At 42.6% G+C, this 26,650-nt stretch overlaps 1 protein-coding gene across 1 annotated transcript in view; it reads right to left on the reverse strand.

Moving 5' to 3' along the window:
- LOC139546485 (anosmin-1-like) overlaps positions 1 to 23,694 on the reverse strand; it is a 74,219-nt gene extending 50,525 nt beyond the window's left edge. Inside the window, exons 1-2 of the mRNA XM_071354911.1 lie at positions 23,428 to 23,694; positions 15,065 to 15,112 (exon numbers count right to left, since the gene is read on the reverse strand). Of these exons, the coding sequence (XP_071211012.1) occupies positions 15,065 to 15,112; positions 23,428 to 23,622 (243 nt within the window). The 5' untranslated portion in view covers positions 23,623 to 23,694. The remainder of the gene's footprint in view (positions 1 to 15,064; positions 15,113 to 23,427) is intronic.
- Positions 23,695 to 26,650: the final 2,956 nt, after the last annotated feature.

Below are 26,650 nucleotides of genomic sequence, written 5' to 3' on the forward strand. Positions count from 1 at the left end.
AGAGTACCAAACGACCACTCGCCGATGAATTCTCACAAGGCACCCCGATCGCCGCCCCATGTATTTCTGTCATTTCGTCAAGCGAATTACGGGGATTTGGGCCTGGTCTCGGAGAAGCAGTATATCCTTCGCGTATGACTCATTAAAGGAAAAAATTAATGTCCAGTTCGAGGTGAGTGATCGCTCTTCTGATATCCAGAAGCTATTTTCAGTTATAAGAGACGGTTCATTAGAAACAATGCAAAAAAACTAAATAGCACAGTTGGTTAGGAGCCGTAAAAATGGCAGCCATCCCCTCAGGCGCCATAATAACCAATGGTTGAGGACTTGCTATTCTGTTCTTCAATAGAGTGGGAAACAGTGAGCAACCTAGCAGGTGGTATCACAGACATTTTGAGTTTCACTTTAAATTATTAATTTAAATGCAGTTGAAGGGAACAGACAACAAAGAGCCTTGGAGGAATATCTTGCCAGAAAGAGAGAAGGGGAAAGAGGGGGAGGAGGAGGGGAAAGAGGAGTGGGAGGGTTCATGCATTATACATGTCATTCACAGAGGTGCCTGTTTAATTTATGAGCTCTAAAAAAAATACTAAAAAAGCCCAGCCCAGCCAGAATCGAGGCTTTGTCTGTCTGCTGTGGAATGCAATAGCAGTTCACTTAATACTTCAGGACTCTGAAGTTTCACCCATAACAGCCACCAACATCCAACTCACTACTATATCATTTCTGAAACATACTACATACCGACACAACAATCGAAGATGATGACTCATTCTGGTCTGGTCGTTTGGTACTGTTGTTACATTATGCCACCAGCCAGCCAGCCAAGACAAGAGGTGAATATTACAGTGGCTGGTAATGTGAGCCTCACTTATCATCTTTCTCAGGGCTCGGTTTACATGTCATGACAATTAGACTCAACAGGATGTCTCCATCAGACGGGGTCAGATGGGTTATAAACATGTCTAGTTGTCCTTTCACTGTGCTGCGGTGGCCTGGGAAAGAGATGGGCCCTCTGTGGCAGTCCCCCTCTGTCACACACCACTCAGCTTAACGTCCCATCTGATTACTGTACTCTAGTCTCCCCCTCATACCAGTGATAATAGGAACCACCACATCGTCCTGCATGATGATGGATGAAAGTGGACCATAGAATGGGAGAACAAGCTAATGCACTTTCCCAGCATCACTCAGTCATTTGTTTAGACTTTGTTTCACAATGCAAGATAAGATTTCAAGTTGTGACAATCAGATCATATTTTCCACACAATAGGAGAGAAAGAGACTACCATGTAGTCTGTGGTGAATTGTGGGCAATTAAATGCATTTAGTCTTTGCCAACGTGTTCCTGTTGTTTCCATACACTGTGACTCGAGGAATTATAAATGAAATGTGGATGATTTGGAATCTGGAAGCTTCAGACCACTCACCATCTAGGTGAGAAACATCTACAACACCACAGTTCTTCATAGGGAGTGAGACTGGCCTAATCACATTCCACTGCTATCTGGATTGTAAGTATTTCTCTTAGAGAAACACTTCAAATCTACTTCTCCCACTCAACCAGCCCCCACAATCATCTAGTAGCAGACACAAATGGTAGGTCGTCCCCCTGAGTAAACTTGATCTGTATCATCTCTACCAATGAGAATATACCAGGGAACACAAAAGCCAGAATGTCAATATTCAGAGCATGAGAGGCTTTACCCAGAGGGCCACAGGGTCAGGTCAAAGGTCACTGGATTTACACTGCTGCGTGTTTGTAGAGATCAAGCGAGAGCTTAGGCTGGAATGGCCGATTTCGATTACAGAGCAATTAGGAGCCTTTGGAAATCCTAGCAGTGTAAATTACTCTTCTGTTGACATAGTGACCAGGCCAACTCCCACACTAATTCTGAGATAAGAGCGAAGTGTTTCTGCTGACTTCATCATACCAGTGATGCCCTACTGAATATCACAGAACAGTGTTTCCCCTAGGATATTTTAAAAACAAGTTTCCTGCTTTTCTACACATTTTGCCATGGCTTATGCCTTGTTCTTATGCTATCTGCGTGACAAAAAATATATTGGGTCCCATGCCATTTTGGGAATTTATATTTTCCCTGTCTACTTTTTCTTTTGGTGATTGTTAGTTCGCAAAGATGATCTTACTTAAAAATAATACATACTATATATATTATATATATATATATATATATATATATAATATATATATATATATATATATATATATATACACACACACACACTGCTCAAAAAAATAAAGGGAACACTAAAATAACACATCCTAGATCTGAATGAATGAAATATTCTTATTAAATACTTTTTTCTTTACATAGTTGAATGTGCTGACAACAAAAATCACACAAAAATGATCAATGGAAATCAAATTTATCAACCCATAGAGGTCTGGATTTGGAGTCACACTCAAAATTAAAGTGGAAAACCACACTACAGGCTGATCCAACTTTGATGTAATGTCCTTAAAACAAGTCAAAATGAGGCTCGGTAGTGTGTGTGGCCTCCACGTGCCTGTATGACCGCCCTACAATGCCTGGGCATGCTCCTGATGAGGTGGCGGATGGTCTCCTGAGGGATCTCCTCCCAGACCTGGACTAAAGCATCCGCCAACTCCTGGACAGTCTGTGGTGCAACGTGGCGTTGGTGGATGGAGCGAGACATGATGTCCCAGATGTGCTCAATTGGATTCAGGTCTGGGGAACGGGCGGGCCAGTCCATAGCATCAATGCCTTCCTCTTGCAGGAACTGCTGACACACTCTAGCCACATAGCTCATGTCTTGCATTAGGAGGAACCCAGGGCCAACCGCACCAGCATATGGTCTCACAAGGGGTCTGAAGATTTCATCTCGGTACCTAATGGCAGTCAGGCTACCTCTGGCGAGCACATGGAGGACTGTGCGGCCCCCCAAAGAAATGCCACCCCACACCATGACTGACCCACCACCAAACCGGTCATGCTGGAGGATGTTGCAGGCAGCAGAACGTTCTCCACGGCGTCTCCAGACTCTGTCACGTCTGTCACATGTGCGTGTGAACCTGCTTTCATCTGTGAAGAGCACAGGGCGCCAGTGGCGAATTTGACAATCTTGGTGTTCTCTGGCAAATGCCAAACATCCTGCACGGTGTTGGGCTGTAAGCACAACCCCCACCTGTGGACGTCGGACCCTCATACCACCCTCATGGAGTCTGTTTCTGACCGTTTGAGCAGACACATGCACATTTGTGGCCTGCTGGAGGTCATTTTGCAGGGCTCTGGCAGTGCACCTCCTTGCACAAAGGCGGAGGTAGCGGTCCTGCTGCTGGGTTGTTGCCCTCCTACGGCCTCCTCCACGTCTCCTGATGTACTGGCCTGTCTCCTGGTAGCGCCTCCATGCTCTGGACACTACGCTGACAGACACAGCAAACCTTTTTGCCACAGCTCGCTTTGATGTGCCATCCTGGATGAGCTGCACTACCTGAGCCACTTGTGTGGGTTGTAGACTCCGTCTCGTGCTACCACTAGAGTGAAAGCACCGCCAGCATTCAAAAGTGACCAAAACATCAGCCAGGAAGCATAGGAACTGAGAAGTGGTCTGTGGTCACCACCTGCAGAATCACTCCTTTTTTGGGGGTGTCTTGCTAATTGCCTATAATTTCCACCTTTTGTCTATTCCATTTGCACAACAGCATGTGAAATTTATTGTCAATCAGTGTTGCTTCCTAAGTGGACAGTTTGATTTCACAGAAGTGTGATTGACTTGGAGTTACATTGTGTTGTTTAAGTGTTCCCTTTATTTTTTTGAGCAGTGTATATATATATATATATATATATATATATATATATATATATATATATATATATATATATATATATATATATATATATATATATATATATATATATATATATATATATTATTATTTAATTTTTTTAAATTGCAGTGGCAGCCACGATTTAGCCCACGGTGGTGCGCCACTGCTAAATGCATGAAGGGGAAACACTGCAGACGATCTGTGCAGTTTCATTCAGGAGATGAATATGGCAAATATGATGTGACGGATTGGATTATAAATATCCAGTCAAAAACAACCTCCTGATGAACACCCCTTTAAAACTAACCTTCCTCATCTCTGGGTCCAAACTGTGAAAGGTTGTGTAAGAAAATAGTGATGACTTTGTATAACAAAAGGTTGACATTCCAACTTTTCCTTTAGTGATAGGAGAGGACTAAGCTATGGGCTGAGCTTGCGGGTGCTGATAAATTACACAGCCAGTAGAAAACAGCACAGAGTTCCTTGTCCGCAGGAAAAACTACTTGGATTAGAGCAGATTGTCCCGGTGTGATGGGTCATTATTGCTAAAAGAGGATTTGACAAGCAGTTGTGAATACAATAATCCTTCTAGAAAAGCAAGAATATAAAAAAAATAAAAAAACTTGCATTTGACAAGGAGACGTGTCAAATTGTGCTAGCTGTGTAAGCCTCTGATTAACAGTTTATCTAGGGTGTTTGAAGGTATCCATGTTTTCTGCACATTGAAAACAACAGTTGATGCATGGTTAAACAGTAACACCTTGCCCAAACCGGCTGCACGCGTGCGCCATCGTGCATACATTTATTTTGCCCCCCACACCAAACGCGATCACGACACGCAGGTTAAAATATCAAAACAAACTCTGAACCAATGACATTAATTTGGGGACAGGTCGAAAAGCATTAAACATGTATGGTAATTTAGCTAGTTAGCTTGCACTTGCTAGCTAACGTTAATTTGTCCTATTTAGCTAGCTTGCTGTTGCTAGCTAATTTGTCCTGGGATATAAACATTGAGTTGTTATTTTACCTGAAATGCACAAGGATCTCTACTCCGACAATTAATCCACACAAAACGGCCAACCGAATCGTTTCTAGTAATCTCTCCTCCGAGGCTTTTTCATCGTTTAAATTATATAGTGATCGCATCTAAACTTTCATTGTATTACCAACACTACCGGCAAAACAGTTCATCTTTCTATCACCCACGTGGGTATAACCAATGAGGAGATGGCACGTGGGTACCTGCTTCTATAAACCAATGAGGAGATGGGAGAGGCAGGACTTGCAGCGCGATCTGCGTCAGAAATAGGAACGACATCTATTTTAGCCCTTGGTGTAGCAGACGCTCGTTGGCGAGTGCAAGCAGTGTGGGTGCAATAATTGAATAACATGGATTTCTAAATTTATTTTGCGACGCTCGCGCACGCGACGTGTCCGGTCTGGTCAGCATGTAAGTGTCCCAAATAGCTCCTTGAAATGACAAAAACAAATATCTGTTTATGTTGGTGATTCTCCGAGAGATGCCATATGGCGCAATTCAACTTTTCCCTTCCTCTTTTCACTAGGAGTGATCTATCACTGCCTGAGAAAGTCTAGAGGCTGTAACCTCAGTGAGGAGACACTGCTTGTCTCCAGCGTCACTGGTCTTGCTTTGCGGGTTCTTTCCCCGTCTCCCGATTCACATTGTGAATTATGATCTCAACAAATAGCAGGCAATAGAGCAACCCCCCTCAGCCAATGAAACTTAACAGCCATGTCCAGATCAGGTCCTTCCTGCTGGGACTGACCAGCCTTGCTTCACTCCTCCTCCGCCACACACACACACAAACAAAAAAGGCTGGCCTCAAACTCACACACTCTTCAAATATAAAAAGGGCGGAGACTGGAAATAATACAAACAGTTAGCAATGTGTGCACACAGAGTTGAACCTAAATAAAACAGTGTTCTAAGAACTAGTGCCACTGTCTAATGAGATGAGAAAAATAAGCATTGTGAAGGAATACCAGTTAGAATAATTGAGTTAATCTCGGTCTAATGGTTTGGTCCAATGGTATGTACGACACTTCACTTCTAGAACTAAGTGTGTTTTAGTCTTCAGTCCGAGTCTAGATATGACAGCACACACACACTTGACAGCAGTGGAGGCTGCTGAGGGGAGAACAGCTCACAATAAATGTCCGGAACGGAGCAAATGGAATGGCATCAAACACCTGGAAATCATGTATTTGATACCATCCCACAGATTCCACTCCAGTAATTACCACACGCCGTTCTCCCCAATTAAGGTGTCACCAACCTCCTGTGCTTGACAGTGATTTTCACTCAGACATGGAGGGATCTGTCCATAATGGTGGTGTGGCTAGATGTGGTGGGTGAGGACAGAGGTGTCGGTGGCCACTGAGGGTCTGGCTCAACCACCACCAAAAGGTGGATTGAAGTGCATCCAAGCAGACAAAACAGTCCCAACCATGCCCCGACCATAAACCATCCACAGCACTTAGATATTTTCACTGCGCCTCCAAATGCGACTGCCTGCCGCCAGAGAAAACATGGCCCCACAAAGACCTTAGCACTCAGGACACACCAACAGCATTTGCTAGCCGAGAGTTCTTAGCACCTCAATGTAATTTGCGAAACGAGTGCTCACCAATTTTACATGTAGAACCAAATCGCCGGAAAAAATGTCCCAGTTAGACATCTACAGCGGGTTGTCCCTAAAACACAGCAGGCTGAATGATTGGCAGACAAACACTACATCCACATTCAGTGTGTGAGCCTTTAGTAAATTGCCATGACATACTCTAGAAGTTTGTAGCCAACGAAGAATGTGATATTTTCCCAGAGCACATGCCATCATTTTCCTTTTTAATGAAGGTTAATGCAGATTAAGGAAAAAGCCAAAGCTACCAATTTTATTTTATTGGACTGATTGACCTAGAAAAACACTACTGTTGGGGAACCCGGATAATTATTTTGGCGTGAGAAAACTAGTGGGTAAGAAAGGGGGGAGGGGTGAAAGACACTTAAACACGAGGCTTACATAGCTCTCCACTGCTTGCTATTCAAGCAAACTGTACTGTAGCATTCATCACAAAATGTAAAGGTTGGGTTGAGACACGTGTAATCCAATAGAACAAAAAATGTGTTAGTTCTTATTGCAGGGATGTCTAGCTCTATGGGTATGATGGGTAAGGAGAATCAAAAAGTAACCTGGAGTGTTTCAGTTCCGTGAAGGTCATCCACGACTCATTGCCGTTAACTAGCCGTCCTGCAGACAATGTTGCTTTACAAAGCTTCTCTACTGGCAAGCTCTGAAAACCTTAGTGGGTTGGTGATGAGGCAGATCGGGGAAAAGTAATCAGTTCACTGAAATCGTCCGTTCACTGCTGAGGGATGTTATATTACAGATTCATGGATTATTTATTTTAATGTTAGCAATGGGCTGAGCTTTCTAGTTCACGGAGAACTCCATCTCCCTGGTCAAGGATCTCCCCGGTCAACAAGTTGGCATGGTATTGTATTACATCTTTATTTCAATGCATGATTTTCTCCTTAAATCAAAAATACACTTTGTTCTTACAGCAAATTGAAAAACTGGGTATTGAAAAAATGGGTTGAAAACTGGGTAAATTCCAGCATATCTCCAGGCCAAGGTAACAGCATGGCACACACTGACTTTTTCTTCTCCTTCCCTGTGAGGAGTTAGGGTAATGATAATGAAGTGCATTGCTTATTTGCAAACTGCCATTTAGCTGCCTCAAGTTAATCCTAGCATTTGATTTGGAGCTTGGATCACACCCTTGGGGAAAGCAGCCCACGTTAATGTCAGCCATACTCTGCATGTGGAAAGCTTTTTGTCTGCTACAGACACACACACACACACCAATGCACTCTCTTTGCACAAGGAGCAGGAAAAGAGAGAACGCCCTGCAGTTTGCAAACTTTCGATGAGTACCTTATCCAAATGTCTCAAGTGGGACGTTATGAAAGCAGAGTAGACCAAATGACAATAGCTCAATAGCTCATACAAATGGCTGCCTGCTCTCCACTCCGTCCTCCTGGCATCTCGGATGAATAGGGGCTGGCCTGTTGTTATGGCATGCTAATGATTCCCCGACACCTCTCCCTGCAAGAGGGCAGGGGGGGTTAATCACCATGACAATGGGGGCTGCTGGAAGTTGGGAGGCTATGGAAACTGCATAGGAGAAGGCCAGGAGGACTTTCCTCCGTCTCAGTTGAATACTGTGAGGCTTTGATTTCCTTAACCACTGACAGATGGATAGGGTCACAGCATCTTTGTCTAAATAATGAACCAGTCTTTACCACACAGGGACCCCACTATGTGCCTGGATGGATGGATAGGGCAGGCTGCAGCCCCTTGGCAAGGTAGACCCAGGAAGGGGGAGGATGACTTTTCAGCCAATGCTTTTGTCTCTCTGTTTGACAGGGAGCTGTTCATGAAGTAAGGAGAGGCTAATTAGAGTCTGTAGAGCCATTCACACAGAGGCACTGTACGACATGGGCCCATTTGGAGTGATTGTTTGAGCTGACACAATGGCCCCTGTGCTATGAGAGGCTGAGAGAAAGAGAGCGAGGGAGGAAGGAAGGAACGAGGAGAGACTATTGTGAACTTTTAATATTACTTTGAAAGATGTTACATCATGTTCACACTCCAAACAATCATATGTCTGAAAGTACAGCCTAAACAAGTCCAAACTGCTAACTGATATGTAACACACACACACACACACACTTGTTTTACTATCCTTGTGGGGACCAAACTATTGACTCCCATTCAAAATACTATTTTTCCTAACTCTTAACCTAACCCTAACCCCACCCATAACCCCAAACCCTAAAGTGACTGTGGAAGAGTTGAACTAAAATATTGTTGTCTATCAACAATGACAAGCTACCTGGGTCTGACAACTTGGATGGAAAATGACTGAGGATGATAGTGGACAACATTGCCAATCCTGTTTGCCATCTCTTCAATCTAATCCTACAGGAAAGTGTGTGCCCTCAGGCCTGGAGGGAAGCAAGACGTTCCGCTACCCAAGAATAGCATAGCACCCTTTACTGCCTCAAACAGCCGACCAATCAGCATGTTACCAGCCCTTAGTAAACTTTTGGAAAAAATTGTGTTTGGCCAGATACAATGCTATTTCACAGTTAACAGATTTTCAGCACACTTATAGGGAAGGGCATTCAACATGTACGGCACATAGACAAATGACTGATGATTGGCTGAGAGAAATGTATACAGAGGGTGTTCTTTAATGGAAGCCTCACCAAAATAAACCAGGTAGAGTCCGGCATTCTCCAGGACAGCTGTATAGGCCCCTTACTTTTATCAATCTTTACTAATGACCTGCCACTGGCTCTGAGTAAAACCTGTGTGTCTCTGTATGCTGAGGACTCAACACAATACACATCAGCTACCACAGCAAGGGAAATCACTACAACAGTTTCAGAATGGATGGCAAGAAATAAGTAGTCCTAAATATTTCAAAAACTAAAAGTATTGTATTTGGGACAAATCGTTCACTAAACCCTAAACCTCAAATATTGTAATGAATAATGTGGAATTGAGGAGACTAAACTACCATAGTCAAAACATATTGATGCAACAGTAGCTAAGATGGGGAGAGGTCTGTCTATGGAAGCACTTAACAACTCTATCAAAAAGGCAGGTCCTACAGGCCCTAGTTGTGTCACACCTGGACTACTGTCCCGTCGTGTGGTTGGGTACCATAAATATTGACTTCATCACTACTTGTACTCACGAGAAGTATTGACATGTTGAACGCAACGAGCTGCCTGTTTAAACTACTAGCACACAGCTCAGACACCCATGCGTACCCCACAAGACATGCCACCAGAGATCTATTCAGTCCCCAAGTCTAGAATAGACTATGGGCGTCACACAGTACTACATAGAGCCATGACTACATGAAACTCTATTCCACATAAAGTAACTCATGCAAGCAGTAGAATTAGACTTAAAACACACAAATAAAGGCCTCCCGGGTGGCGCAGTGGTCTAGGGCACTGCATCGCAGTGCTAGCTGCGCCACCAGAGTCTCTGGGTTCGCGCCCAGGCTCTGTCGCAGCCGGCCGCGACCGGGAGGTCCGTGGGGCGACGCACAATTGGCATAGCGTCGTCCGGGTTAGGGAGGGTTTGGCCGGTAGGGATATCCTTGTCTCATCGCGCTCCAACGACTCCTGTGGCGGGCCGGGCGCAGTGCGCGCTAACCGAGGGGGTTAAAAGGTGTACGGTGTTTCCTCCGACACATTGGTGCGGCTGGCTTCCGGGTTGGAGGCGCGCTGTGTTAAGAAGCAGTGCGGCTTGGTTGGGTTGTGCTTCGGAGGACGCATGGCTTTCGACCTTCGTCTCTCCCGAGCCCGTACGGGAGTTGTAGCGATGAGACAAGATAGTAATTACTAGCGATTGGATACCACGAAAATTGGGGAGAAAAGGGGATTTAAAAAAATAAAAAATAAAAATAAAAACACAAATAAAAATACACCTTATGGAACAGCGGGGACTGTGGAGACACACAATAACATACGCACACATGGATTTTGTGTTGTAGATATGTGGTGCCTGAGGGCACACACTTAATGTATTGTGAAATGTAAAATGTTTTAATTGTATACAACTGCCTTAATTTTGGTGGACTCCAGGAAGAGTAGATATCCTCACAAGGATAGTAAAACAAGGAAAATTCGGACGAGACATTTCGCCAGGCCACCCAAGGAAAAAGGCTATTTTAGGGTTAGCTAATGGGGGATCCATAATAAATACAAAAACAAACCCTAAAATAGCCTTTCCTTGGCGGGCACGGCGAAATGTCCCACTTGTCCGAATTTTCCTTGTTTTACTAATCTTGTGAGGATATCTGGTGCCCACAACGATAGTAAAACCAAAAAATTACATTAATTTAAAAAAATTACCCACACACCGAAACAAGGTAAACAAGTGCAAACGGACATGTTTGTTAGAATCTCTGGCATTTTCAGAGTTCTAGCAATGTAGCCGGTTGATTATGAAAACACTATGCAGTGCTTGGACTTGCAGCCAGCAACAGCCTTTTCAAACATAAAACTCATGATGAATGACTGGGGAATGGCTTGTGCCAAGAACTGATGTTGGCCATCACCATGGAAAGGAGAGAAACAAGTTTCGCTGCATTAAAGTGAAAACAGAGGCTCTCCTTTAAATGAAGCCATATCTCTCCTTTAAAAAACACCCTGACGAGCTCATTAGGCATGACCTGAACAAGTTCTGGAGCCCAGAAATATTAATTTAGCATTTTTGTCATTTAGGAGATATTCCCTTATCCAGAGCGACTTACGATGCTTTTCCCAGAGGCTCCCAGCAATATTAGATTAAGTTAATGTATTTCATTAGTGCCCTCTTTAAAAAAAATGTAGTTCTAAATGTTGCCATGTACAGTATAATGTAATGATAATGTGCATATGATCACATACAGAAATATATACTTAAGCAATAAGGCCAGAGGGGATGTGGTATATGGCTAATATACCATGGCTAAGGGCTGTTCTTACCCACGACGCAACATGGAGAGCCTGGATACAGCACTTCGCAGTGGTATATTGGCCAGGGGTGGAAGGTAGCAAAATGGCTAAAGCTTTGGGCCAGTAACCGAAAGGTTGCTAGATCGAATCCCCGAGCTGACAAGGTAAAAATCTGTCGTTCTGCCCCTGAACAAGGCAGTTAACACACTGTTCCTAGGCCGTCATTGTAAATAAGAATTTGTTCTTAACTGACATGCCGAGTATATAAAAAAAAAAAGGTTAAACAAAAATAAATACCACAAACCTGAGGTGCCTTACTGCTATTATAAACTGGTTACCAACTTAATTAGAGCAGTTAAAAGATATGTTGGTCTGATATACCACGGCTACCAGATATGTTTTATGCAGCCAGATATGTTGGTCTGATACCACAGCTGTCAGACATTCAGGGTTCGAACCACCCAGTTTATAAAGCAGATTGTATGAGGACCGTAATAACTGATGTTCCCAAAACCTTTTTCAAATAATCACAATCTGCATTGAATATCAAATCAGAAGATGGCGCCGACAGAGAGGGCTGTCTCGCTTCTAGTTCTTAGGAAACTTTACTGTATTTAGTTTTTTTTATGTATTATTTCTTACATAGTTAGCCCAGAAAATGTTGTGTGTTATTACATACAGCCGGGAAGAACTATTGGCTATCAGAGCGTCGGTAACTCACCAGCACTACGACCAGGAATACAACTTTACCGAAGTTAAAGTTTGTTCACACCACCCAGGGCAATTGAACTGATTCCATAGGCCGACCCAAAACAACGCCAGCAAAAAAGGGGCACTCGGAGCGGTCATCTAGTCCGACTTAGGAGGCATGCACACCACCCACCACTTCCGAGTATATTAATCGCTAATGTTCAGTCCCTGGATAACAAAATTGATGAGATCAGGGCAAGGGTTTCTTTCCAGAGAGACATCAGGGATTTTAACATACACTGTTTCACAGAAACATGGCTCTCTCGGGATATACTGTCAGAGTCGGTCCAGCCATCTGGATTCTCAGTTCATTGCGCTGACAGGAATAAACATCTCCCCGGGAATAAAGGGAAAAAAGGCGGGGGGGGGTATATTTCATGATTAACGACTCATGGTGTAACTGTGATAACATACAGGAAGTCAAGTTATTTTGTTCACCCGACCTAGAATACCTCAATCAAATGCCGACCGTATTATCTCCCAAGATAATTCTCTTCGATTAGTCACAGCGTGTATATCCCTCCTCAAGTCGATACCACGACGGCCCTCAAGGAACTTCACTGGACTTAGTGCAAACTGGAAACCATATATCCTGAGACTGCATTTATTGTAGCTGGGGATTTTAACAACGCAAATTTGAAGAAAAGGCTGCCAAAATTCTATCAGCATATCGACTGTAGTACTCGCGCTGCTAAAACACTAGACCACTGTTACTCCAACTTCCGGGATACATACAAGGTCCTCTCCCGCCTTCCTTTCGGTAAATCTGACCAGGACTCCATTTTGCTCTTCCCTTCCTATAGGCAGAAACTCAAGCAGGATGTACCCGTGCTAAGGACTATTTAACACTGGTCTGACCAATCGGAATCCACACTTCAAGATTGTTTTGATCACCGGACTGGCAAATGTTCCGGGTAGCTTCTGAGAATAATATTCACAAAAATACCGAAACAGTAACGGAGTTTATCAGGAAGTGTATAGGAGATGGTGTACCCACTGTGACTATTAAAACCTACCCTAAAAATGTATTGTGGATAGATGGCAGCATTCGCGCAAAACTTAAAATTGCGAACCACCACATTAAAGTGGCAATCAAACATGCAAAACGTCAGTAGAGAGACAAAGTGGAGTCGCAATTCAACAGCTCAGACACAAGACATGTGGCAGGGGCTACAAAAGGAAAACCAGCTACGTCGCGGACATCGACATCTGGCTTCCGGACAAGCTTAAAATGTTCTTTGCCCGCTTTGAGGATAACACAGTGCCACCGACACAGCCCGCTACCAAGGACTGTGGCCGACGTGAGTAAGACATTTAAAACGCATTAACCCTTGCAAGGCTGCCGGCCCAGATGGCATCCCTAGCCGCGTCCTCAGAGCATGCGCAGACCAGCTGGCCATCCCAGTCTGCTGTCCCTACATGCTTCAAGATGGCCACCATTGTTCCTGTACCCAAGAATCAAAAGGTAACTGAACTAAATGACTATTGCCATGTAGCACTTACTTCTGTCATCATGAAGTGCTTGAGAGACTAGTCAAGGATCATGTCACCTCCACCTTAGTTGTCACCCTAGACCCACTTCAATTTGCCTACCGCCTCAATGGGTCCACAGACAATGCAATCGCCATCCCACTGCACACTGCCCTATCCCATCTGGACAAGAGGAATACCTACGTAAGACTGCTGTTCATTGACTATAGTTCAGCATTCAACACCATAGTACCCTCCAAGCTCATCATTAAGTTTGAGGACCTGGGTTTGACATTGCTCGTCCATATATTTATATATTCTTAATTCCATTTGTGCGTATTGGGTATATGTTGTGAAATTGTTAGATATTACTTGTTAGATATTGCTGCACTGTCGGAACTAGAAGCACAAGGATTTCGCTACACTCGCAATAACATCTGCTAAACACGTGTATGTGACCGATATAATTTGATTTGAAGGAACATAGAAATATTTAAACATCAAACAAAAGGGGATTGGTTACATGTGGGCGTGAATACAAGATGTTGATTGTAATTCATCTTCATAACAAATGCAATACTGTGAAGTCAGCAAAGGCTGTTATGCAGTTTGACATTTCACTGTGTTTCATATTATCCATGTAGTCATTTATAAATCAGAGGGTGTCCAAATCATCCTTTGTAAATCATACTGTCCAACACTGATTGGGCCCAAATGTTCAGCATACGAGCTCTGACGAATGAACTGGGTGTCCTTGGACATTTCCAGGTATATGATTTAGAATACAACCTCAATAAAACAGCGTGAGAAACACAAACATTAACACAGGAGAGCATTTGTTTTCTCTACCTGTGTTTATGTGAACAGAAGAGTTTGACAGACAGAGCGCATCAGTTACAGTATGAAATGTCACCCTATTGGCAGTAAAGTGCACTGGTTTTGGCCAGAGTCACATAGGGGCAGGCCAAAAGGTGGTCCCCTAAATAGTGACTAGGGTTCAGAGTTGCCCCATGTGTTTGAGCCCCACTGTTGTGTCATCGTCATAAGCCTTTCTGGTTGTTGTCCCAGAATGCCTTGGGCTGAGCCTGTCCTCAGTCTACTGTCTGCTCAGTGGGCTCAGCACCACAGCGAGGGGCTTGTCAACAGCTCCCGGTGAAGCTGAGAGGAGATATCAGCACCATCTTTTCAGAGCACCTGTCAACAGTCTTTCTATCAACCGTCTTCGGGACAGGGCACGAAACCCAAACAAGACCGTCGGGAAACGGAGGATAAAATGGCCTACTGTAATTCTAATGAACAAAGAGCGGTATCAGAAATGGGTTGTGGAATCTCAGTAACCCTAGAACAACTTGACTGATGAGAAGGTAAAGAGCATAACAGCTATCACAGTTTAAAATTGTTTACCTAGAACATCTCAAACTTGTTTTGTACATTTCCTGTCATTTAGTTATTTTAAGCATATGCAGCCAAGACTTGTTACATACCTTTGAGCACTGTTTGTGATTCTGACACCACACCAAGGATCCATTATTCTGTAATGAAAATAGAAAGAAGATTATGACTTATGATTTTATAGGGAGAAAATCTATTCAATCATTGTCAATGTAATGCAAATGAAAGAGGTTCATTCCAGGACACACAGTAGCTATTCACACTACAATTCAAACAAACATCTGAAAAACAAAAAAAGGTGTGCTCTGAATCCGTTTCACCACAAAGAAAAACATTTTCAATTTTTTTTAATTAGAAGTTAAGATTCTTTCACCCCAAGGTGAATCCTAAGGAAGCAAAGTCAGAGTGGGGCGGATCTCTGGTCAGTTTCAGTGTCGTTCAGAATTGGAGGTGCCTGCATTTGATCTCACAACAGACATCCCAGAGGTCACTCGCATAGGAATTGATGTCAGCACTCGTATGGAGACTCCAGACACCTCCAATACCCAGCTAATTGCTTTGTGTCACCTTCTGGGTCCCATGAAGCCAAAGATTTGGTCCTAATTGTGCCTAAAGACAAAAGTGTCTCCCTGTCATCTTGAGAAGTTCTAATGGCTTAAATGCCTGACACAAGTGGCCATTTCCTGAGCTCCAATAGAGCAAAGGACCACAAGGCTATTCTCTCCAATATGGATTCACTTGGACAATAAATGTAAGATAAATGATCGCCCAGACAAAATTGACCATTTGATGGGGGCTAAAAAGGGCTAAAATTGCACTCTGGCTGTAGGTTGGAAGACTCATGTGCTTCATTGGTTAGCTCAAATTCCCAACAAAGTTCGTTTGCCATTATGAATAGTTTTGACATTTCAAATATAGAGAAAGGAAACCTAAATAAAAGGCAATGAGTGTGAATTTCCATTAGCTGACGTATGTTACAAATGAAAGTTCACCGTTAGACATGAATCAGTGCTTTGTTCTGTACAATAAGACACTGCGGCAGGACTGACTGACTAGCCAAACTTTAAGGGTCTGCAAACCAAAAAGTCTGCTCAAGTTCAATGTCAAGTTTCAAAGCCTTCTCAAACAATGTAATCCAGTGGAAATTCCCAGTGAGACCTCAGGAAAGAACTTATCATTAAAAGCTTTACTTTGCCATCCAGTACCAGTGAGCACTGCGTGTTTGGTGTCAAGTATAACGGTCAGCTGGCTTCAAAGACATTCATGGTACATCAGGAATTCTAGAACAGACTTCTAAAGCTGTATTACTTAATTGTGTACAGTGATCCCTCGCCACTTCGCGGTTCACTTATCGCGGATTCGCTATTTCGCGGATTTTCATAATGCATTTTTTTTTTTTTTTTGGTGCATTGTGCTCTGCATTCTGATTCGCTAAAAACTCACTCCCGCTTCTTGTATCAAAACATGCTACGAATTGTGCTATCATTTTGTCGTCTCGTGCAGTTATGTGTACGTACATAAAACAGCTTGGCAAATTTACATTAAGTTGGCCAAATTATCTTGTAATTTCGAACATCTCCTAAACCCATAATGTCGACGAAACGGCCTACACGTGAGTCACTGTATTTGTATACATGTAATAGTTGCTAATTGTAAAAAAAAAAAAAGTTTTCTATTTCGCGGATTTCACTTATCGCGGGTCATTTTCGGAACGTAACCCCCGCGATAAACGAGGGATTACTGTAACTGCGTTTGCAATACTATAACACAGAAGTACCTGAAAACCGTTTTTTCCCCCTCGCAGACATCATTGCACGTGAGATAGAAGAGCACAATATGTACAATCTTTTTTGTACCATGCTGAGCGACGCTCCTCAGCTCGGCAACAATAACGGTGGTGGGTCAGCCAGTGGTTGGGGCCGCTATTTCCCCCTACAGCGGATTCCATTTTTAAACGTTCATTCCACAAGCTGCTCTACTGCCAATTTTAATAACATCTCAAATAAATCCATGTTACTAATGAACAGGATGCAAGACTGACAAAACTTATCAGAAGTTTACCAAACAAAGACCAAATTAGTAGGGAGTTGCCAGGGACCTCACGATACGATATCACCATACTTAGGTGCAGATACGATATCTATTGCGATTCACACAATTCTATATGCATTTCGTTTTGATACTGTGATTTTATTGCTATTTGATGTTCCAAACATATTGCTTACCATATGTCTGACACAGAGGACAAGAGAGAGCCATGAGAAAACAAAGTTATCAGTCATGGAAAGAGAAGTGCTGAAAATAAATTGGCTCCCTATTTAAAAAGAAGATGGAGAATAATTTATGAAGGAAAAATACTGGAGTTTTGGTGTGGGTACAGCCAACTTGCGTCAAAATAGTCAAAACGAAAAGCGATAGTCAAAACGATACATCAAAAATAACAAAGATGATGTAACTTTATAGATTTTCTCCCCCCATCACTATGTTCCACCTATAGATTACATTTCAAAGACAGCACCTGACATTTTGGAACAGGAAAACTTGAAGAATGCACCTTTAAGGCAGGCTGCAACAGGGAATGATACAGTAAGCAATAATACAGAAGAAATGTACACTGAAAATACAAAACATTAAGAACACCTGCTCTTTCCATGACAGACTAACCAGGTGAAAGCTATGATCCCTTATTGACGGAACTTGTTAAATCCACTTCAAAATCAGTGTACATGAAGGGGAGGAGAAACGTTAAAGAAGGATTTTTAAGCCATCACACAATTGAGACATGGATTGTGTATGTGTGTCATTCAGAGGGTGAATGGGCAAGACAAAAGATTTAATTGCCTTGAAACGAGGTATGATAGTTGCCAGGCACAGGCACACCGGTTTTGAGAACTGCAACGCTGCTGGGTTTTTCCACACAACTGTTTCCCGTGGGTATCAAGAAACCCGAAGGATATCCAGCCAATTTGACAACTGTGGGAAGTGTTGGATTCAACATGGGCCAGCACCCCCGTGGAATGCTTTTGACACCTTGTAGAGTCCATGCCCAGATGAATTGAGGCTGGGCAAAAGGGGGGGGGGGGTGCAACTCAAAATTAGGAAGGTGTTCGGAAAGTATCCAGACCCCTTGACTTTTTCCACATTTTGTTGTTACAGCTTTATTCTAAAATTGATTAAATTATTTTTTCCCTCTCAATCTACACACAATACGTCCCAAAATGACATAAACATGTTGAGCAAAAACCAAGCCGTGAGGCAAAGGAATTGTCCGTATAGCTCCGAGACAAGATTGTGTCGGGGCACAGATCTGGCAAAGGTTACCCAAAAATGTTTGCTGCATTGAAGGTCCCCAAGAACATATTAGCCTCCATCGTTCTTAAATGGAAGAAGTTAGGAACCACCAAGACTATTCCTTGAGCTGGTCGCCCGGCCAAACTGAGCAATCAGGGGAGAAGGGCCTTGGTCAGGGAGGTGACCAAGAACCCGATGGTCACTCTGACAGAGCTCCAGAGTTCCTCTGTGGAGATGGGAGAACCTTCCAGAAGCACAACCATCTCTGCAGCACTCCACCAATTAGGCTTTTATGGTAGTGGCCAGACGGAAGCCACTCCTCAGTAAAAGGCACATGACAGCCCACTTGGAGTTTGCCAAAAGGCACCTAAAGGACTCTCAGACCATGAGACTCTGGTCTGATGAAACCAAGATTGAACTCTTTGGCCTGAATGCCAAGCTTCATGTCTGGAGGAAACCTGGCACCATCCCTACGGTGAAGCACAGTGGTGGCAGCATCATGCTGTGGGGAGGTTTTTCAGCGGCAGGGACTGGGAGACTAGTAAGGATCAAGGGAAAGATGAACGGCGCAAAGTACAGAGTGATCCTTGATGAAGTCTTGAGCGCTCTGGAGCAGGTTCTCAGACTAGGGCAAATTTTCACCTTCTAACAGGACAACGACCCTAAGCACACAGCCAACACAACACAGGAGTGGCTTTGGAAAAAGTCTCTGAATGTCTTTAAGTGGCCCTGCCAGAGCCCGGACTTGAACCCGATCAAACATCTCTGGAGAGAACTGAAAATAGCTGTGCAGCGATGCTCCCCATCCAACCTGACAGAGCATGAGAGGATCTGCAGAGAAGAATTGGAGAAACTCCCAAATACAGGTGTGCCAAGCTTGTAGCGACATACCCAAGAAGACTCGAGGCTGTAATTGCTGCCAAAGGTGCTGAGTAAAGGGTGTGAATACTTATGTAAATGTATATTTATGTTTTTCATTTTTAATACATTTGCAAACATTTCTAAAAACCTGTTTTTGCTTTGTCATCATGGGGTATTGTGTGTAGATTGATGAGGGGGGGAAACAATTTAACCCATTTTAGAATAAGGCTGCAACAAAATGTGTAAAAAGTCAAGGGGTCTGAATACTTTGAATGCACTGTATGTACTGTATTTTGATTGAAATGTTGTACTATATAACATCATGGATATTTTATTTTATGTGTAGGCTCAAAAAAATCTAATGGTATTAAATATATATTTTTTAAATTTATGATCAAACAAATCTAAATAATATATCAAGTGACAGTAAATAAACCCCTGGCATTTACACTGCGGGAGAACACTCTAGATCATTTATACTAATTGTCACCAGTCCAGACCCGCTCCTAAATAACAGGCCTAGTTCTTAACACCTTTCACAGTCCATATGTCAGTGGCGACAAATAGGGATCCGCAGAGGGGCTAATTTTGCTCAGTGACAGCATCTCTGCAGCACTGGTGGGGCTCAGTGGGACGTTGCCCCAGCTGTCCAGGCCTGACCCCAGCATGTCATGGAGCAATGGGGAATAATTATAGGTCAAGACTTCATCCCAACGACTCAGTGGCATTCTTCAGCAGTTTCAACATTATGCAGTGCTGCTGAGGGACTGTCAAAGACGCTGATCGATTAATACTTTCCAGATCAAGACATTCACTAGAGAAAAAATAAGGCAAATAATTGCTCTGTGTGTCTGAATGCTGAGGTGAACTCAGCTTTCTCTGTGTCACTGGTGAAGTCTTGTAAACACAGATTCACCCCAGAGATGTATTATGACTTGTGTCAGTTGAGAAGGAAGAGCAGGTGGCCGGGGGCATGTTGTATTGTCTAGACATTTGAGGAACATGGGCAAAAAGCCTGCTCTGCATTCCTTCTTTTGAAAACCACTCTCTTTTGTTTCCTGTTCATCTTTAAGATGTTTTTGTGACATCTCTGTTTAGTGTTCACTTTCTACATCCAATTTTTCAGAAACTAATATTGTGTCGCTGCAGTCCTACATTATATTAAATCGGTGCTGATGAATATATTTATGTTTTCAGCAATTCTGCACAGAAATTTTACATCACTGACATCGGTAAAAGACCTGACAAACATCTATTTGGATCGAAACATTGTCAACCAATAAATATATATGTGTAGTGTATCTTGCTGTGCAGACTAGACTTTATTATTTTATGGATTAGTCTGGCCCAGCACTTCAAACCCTAGGCAGAGACAGCTCAAAGAGCAAGCAACCTGCCTATATGTCCATCAACAACCCAGGAGCCTCTCTGGACAAAAATAACTAAGCAACCCCCTAGGTCATGTCATCTATTGACTGGCTCAAATAAAAGCCCTTCAGATCTAAGTCCATAGCTGTGGGCTCTGAGTAAATAAAATGTGTGAATGGAAAGGCAGGGATAGTGACAGAGTCCTGTTCTTCAGGATAACATACACGAGTAGTAATATAATAGGAGCTATAAGTGAATGTTGTATCACATTGAAATGGCGAAGGTGTTGAGGCTGTATCCTGTCAGGAATGTGTACGGTTTGTCTGAGGAGACACTAAAGGGTGTACCAGGCAGTAGCACTCACTGAGAGCTGACATTTACAGACACGACTGGCATGGATTAAACGCTTTTACAGAGAGGTGAGGCCAAGCTACATAGACTCCTATTCATCCCGTCTCCACTAATAAAAAAGTCCACACGAGACAAGCAGTGGCTGTCGTCTGATTCCACCCCAACTTATTTAATATCAAAGGCTAAAACAAGTGGACACGGAAAAAATACTTTCTTTCCTTAGCAATGAACATAAGTCTCACAAGTGCAATACTAACTTTCAGTACCTCCGCTAATTGGGTATGAAAAAAATAACATTTTAAATTCCATTTATGACTTCAAATGTAATAACAAGTCCACACCTTGTTTTTTTGGCTTCATGGGTCCTCACATAAATAATCCACTACAAGCCTGATGCTTTCAGAATGTAATAGTGAACAGAGAACCCAGTTCACTCTTAATATTTTAAAGTGTCCAGTGACCATATTTATGACTGGGTGTTCCCCTCTCTGTCTATTGTACCAGGTTGACAAGTCCCCTATAAGCGAAGTAAAATGTCAATAAAAACATCTGTATTTGGAAGTAATTCTACATTCATAAATCTTAAATTGCCATAAATCCAAAAACCAAAAGGCCATGCCTTTTTCCAACTGCATCTTCAGTCTGTTCCTACTAAGCTCGATAACTCATCATCACTGACAATTAAAACCGTATTCCTTGGATCCTGATTCAGCCAAGTTCAAGGGAGGACTTGTCTGGGAGTTTACAGCTGAAAGTGCTAAAATCATTTCCAGTTTTTAATTTCAATATACAAACAAATGTATCTATTAGGCTATAAATTCTATAAAAGACAATATAAAAAAACATAGGAAAATTGTTTCTGGCTGCTACAAAAGTTATGAAACAAATTGGCTGTTGTACAATACACACAAAGAGGTTACTTTATATATTTGTTCTAATGTGAAAAATCAAGTAACAGTAAATGTCCCCTCTAGATAAAAGCTATTGCTGAAAGGGTCTATTTACATGAAACTGGAAACTTTGTGTGTGTTGGTTTCCTTAAACAGTATTAAATGACCCCTATTACTAAGAAGGAATGCTTTCCGAGTTGAATTAAGAGGTCTAAAGTCTCAATCATATTAGAGGGAGGCGAGCAGCCGCCCGGCCAGGCCTGCTCTGTAATAAGATCTGGCAGAGGAAGCAGATCCACCTGTAGGTTGCAGCACGCCGAGCGCTGACTGAGCATGCGCCAGTATTGTGGCAACAGTACATTAGAGCTTATCACATTTAGCCAAAGTGGGCCTCTGCGTTTAGCAGGAAGGTGACCTCACTGGGGATAGCATCAGTGGGGTAGAGTCCCTTCTACGAAGTGTGACGCTAGAATTTGGTGGCAGGGGTTAGGGCTGGAGCACAGGGAGGCATGTGTTTTTTCAGCTGACCAGACATCCCATTTCCACATGAAAGAGCCTGCTGAGAGAGAACACAGTGCATTTGACAGACCTCACAGAGTATCAACAACAATTGGCTTCTATTCTTGGAGCTGCAAGCCTGCTCACCCAGCACCTTATCACTGAGCAAAAATACACCTCTTCCTCCTAATTTCCTGCCCTCTGAACACACCTGAGATTGAATACAAATACTAAGGCTTGGCAGTCTATTACTAGACAATTAACCCTTTATAGTTGCAGGGGAGTTCACTAGTTTCACCTCAACCTCTGACTTTTCAGTTGAATGGTGATTGATTTTATGCCTCAATATCAAATGCCTGGGCAGTGTTGAGAAGTTGTTGAAATTATCTTCAAACTAATTTATGAGAGCTTTATTACACTAACTGGTCTAATAAAGAATAACAAAACATTTGACCTAACATAAACCCAACTAATATAGAGAAGAGAGAGACAAAGCACTCATTTGATAGTTAGTCAAAGTTGACAAGTTCTCCTGACATTGATTCCAAAACACACACAGCAATTAGTAATAAAATACAATACAGTGTGAAAGGCCCGACTTCATCCTTGAAAATGCAAATGTTCACTAGTGAAAAACCGAGTGCAGATATGAGATGAAAGAGAGCTGGAGAAGAGAAGGATCAGTGGTGAGTCCTTTTCACTGGGTCCTGAGAGAGAACTGTGTGTCCAGTGAAGGGTGAAAACCTCTGACACCGTTTATCAAATCACCCAGAGGACAAGGCTAAGTACAGCAAATCACTTCTTCCAACACAAATTGTAGAAGGCCATCGAAACACACTTGGTGGTCACCATCGGTGTGTATCAGCATTGTGATCCATTTCCAGGTTATTTATGGCTAATTGTGAGGTGAGTGAAATTAATGTGGGATGAGAAGAAAACGGCATCATTTTGATAGACTATACACAAAGTAGTGCATACATCCAAAGACGTGACAGGTAGGTAGCCTAGAGGTTAAGAGCATTGGAACAGTAACTGAAATTGGTACTGACATTTCAGTACCAATAACTTATTCAACAGATGAAGCGCGTGTCTTGACCTCAACTCTGTCTCTCGAAAAATGTCTTATTTTTATTATGAGGACACATAATGCGTAAATTCCGTAAAAGTTGAAGAGACTGTGAGCAACACACTCTTACCTGGGAGTGCTTGAAAAAAGCGGAGATGCGAGTGATGTGCAGGCTGAGACACCTTGAGGCACATCTAGCTCGGTAAATGCTGCCAGTGAAGAAAGAGTCATCCTGCCTGGTCCTCGAAGCGAAAGTTCCATGGGTCGACAACTCTGTAATCCATAGACACAGGGTAACACATACATTTACGCTCCTGGGCAACATTTTTCGTTTGCGGGAAGCCTATTGCTTTTATTCGTCCACTGATCGGGCTACACTGCGTGTTGACTCCAGTGGAGAAACTAAAGAAACTTCAATTATACACTGGGGAGGAGTCAGAACCGCGTGCGCTCTGTGATTGGCGGATACCGATGTGATTGTCAAATACTGCGGGTGCCTTGTAGCAGGTAGAGGTTGTGGACTCACTATGAAGGATTTTGAAATTAACTATATTTGAGTTAATGGTTTGAATGATTTTGTGCTATTGCTATGAATAACATTTTAATTCAATGTCATCTCATGACATGACTTGGCTACTTATGTAACATTGACTAGGTACCGTTACCCCCTGTATATAGCCTCGTTATTGTTTTATTGTGTTATTTATTTGATATTTTTTGGGTAAATATTATATTAACTCTTATTTTTCTTAAAACTGCACTGTTGGTTAAGGGCTTGTGTGTAAGCATTTCACAGTAAGGTCTACACTTGTTGTATTTGGCGCATGTGACAAGTAACACTTTATTTATTTGAATTAAAATCTGCAGAACTTCTAGTTGCACACACTAGGCTAGAGGTTTTCACAGTGGACCTGATACACTAGGCTACCCTGTTTATCATGCAGTACTACAATCTCCCCAAAACATAAATAGCACATCCTACATAAACCACACCTTATATAGGAAGCTCCACATTTCATGTCTTCGACCTACTGCCACCTACTGATGACACAACACATCAGAAATGCATAGTATACAGGTTGTCCAAGCCCCCCACATATGGCCCCTGGAAAGCTTCCCAGGAAACCCCTTTCGTCCAGCCTGTGCCTCACCGTTTAACAGTAGCTCGGAAAAAATATTCTACCTGGAAAACAATTAAAACAATCTTAAAACAAATTCCTCAACATGGTCTCCCATTATCTGGCATTGTTTCATAGCCCAGGGATTGGAGCAAATATGACATGTAGGAAAATATTTAAATCCTTGCCATTTATTGTTGAAAAAAAAAACAACGTCCGTATTTAATAAGAAAGTTCCCTAGGGGGAACTAGACACTGTTGCTCTGCTGTTCTCAGCTTACGGGAGTGCTTTCTTGTATACCATTACAGCCGCAATGTAATGAGCTTTTATAAGTGTTGCTCTTAAACAGTATGCAGAATGGGATCCAAACGGAGACTTGCACAATCATTAGATTTTGGGTCAGGTAGCCAACTCGCCCTGGGCCAGCGATGCTCAGTGCCAAATACTTCAGCCCTTACCTCTCTCTCTCGCACTCATGAAATGGGTCTGTTAATGAGGCTGCCAGTGCCAAGGACAGGGATCATCCCCCAAAATACTAGTTTCTGTGTCCAATAACACATTTTTATCAGTTACGTATCCTATAGTTATCACTCCTGCAGGTTGAGTATCCACTAGGCATGTTTGCTAGAGTATGATTTGTGATTAGAGAAGAGAAACAGCTACCACTTTTCTGATGCTGTTGCATGATGTGTAAACACATTCCCATGGCGGCAGAAACACTATCTGAATGGGTGTTCATTTCCCTGGTGGTCCCAGAGCATAAAGTGGTGAGAGATAGGTTGTGGTGAGAGATCCCTTGCCACTCTTAAAATATTTAAACGCGGATGTCTGTGTACCTTAAAAACAATGAAATGGCTTAATTTGTTGGCTTATTACAGCCATGTGTGGTAGGAGTTTTATGGTGTGTGGTGAAGGAAACACAGTGCCTGTGTGTGGTCCTAATGTCTCCTACAGCCTGTGGGACACGCATGCATCTCTCCTCACACTGACTCCACCATTTCCTTGACTGGGAAGACCTCTGCCAATAGTGACCTCAGGCCATAAAGCCAGATCAGGAGCAGAGGTGTTTGTCTGGGCAGAGATGCATCTCTGGCACCTGATTTATTTTTTGTTAACTTCGTCACCGTGTTAATTCACTCCATTAATTACTGTTGGGGTCTCTACTAGCAACTGATGTTTACATGCGTAAATAAACCTGTGTGCACTTTGCTCCGAAGTCTGAGTCCTCTAGATTGAGTAATCTATAGGTACCTAGAAAGATAAAGACACTTTTGTATTGTTGGATATAGGATGATTTGTGGGATTGCCCTGATGGCATTCTTCAAAAAAAAAGTGTAATGTTCCATTGGTCAACATTTAGTGTATGTTGATATCTTCCAGGACAATGCCAACTGAAGCCCATTAACCCAAACTTCCTTTCTATGGCCTGAACCTGGCCTGAACCTAACCACCTCACCACCCCAACCTCAACATCTGACCTCAAACTGTACACCCATACTCAAAATGGTGCCTTAACACAAACAAAATATAAATGGTAAACCAAACACTGAGAATTGATGTGAAGACAAGTACGCTATTTCTCTAGTATCTTGGAGATGATTGAGTGTGACATGGCAGGTTGTAATGGCTACACTTCCTTGCCTGCACAATATGTGAAAATAGTAGTGTTTCATCCAATTGAGAGCTTGTGTATGGGAAAGCCTCTGACACGCTGTCAATCTCACTGAACACAACTTCCAAGCTGCGGTAGTCTGATATATTCCACTGCTTGCATGGTCTGCTTCAGTCCTCATGTTACACAAATATGGGCTTTGACACATGATATGGAGAAAAAAAAGGTTTTTGAATTGGTAACAAACCAGCATCCGTTTTCACCCGGTTTTGATGTTGTTGTAAGAAGAAGTGCTCAGCGCCCATCTTTGATCCCAAAGGCTGCAGGTGTAGTCATTGTTACACACACCTGTGACTGCAGTAGTATGAAGGCTCTCAGATCAGAAAGGACAAGCATGTACAGGATCCTGGCTGATGATCAAATACAGGATATCTTGTGTTATTTTAGTGAGGTATGGGCAGACTAAGTACATTAGCTATAAAAGACTACTGTTCAAATAACAGCGAATACAGCATGAAAGAAAATATACAGATTGAAAGTTGCATGCCTCTTTGTGCTTACCAATGACATTATCTGTCAAATTAAATGAGGTAATTTAGTTTGTATAAGTTCAAATAGTGAT

The sequence above is a fragment of the Salvelinus alpinus genome, chromosome 20 (assembly GCF_045679555.1).
Source record: "Salvelinus alpinus chromosome 20, SLU_Salpinus.1, whole genome shotgun sequence".
In the NCBI taxonomy this organism is placed as follows: Eukaryota; Metazoa; Chordata; class Actinopteri; order Salmoniformes; family Salmonidae; genus Salvelinus; species Salvelinus alpinus.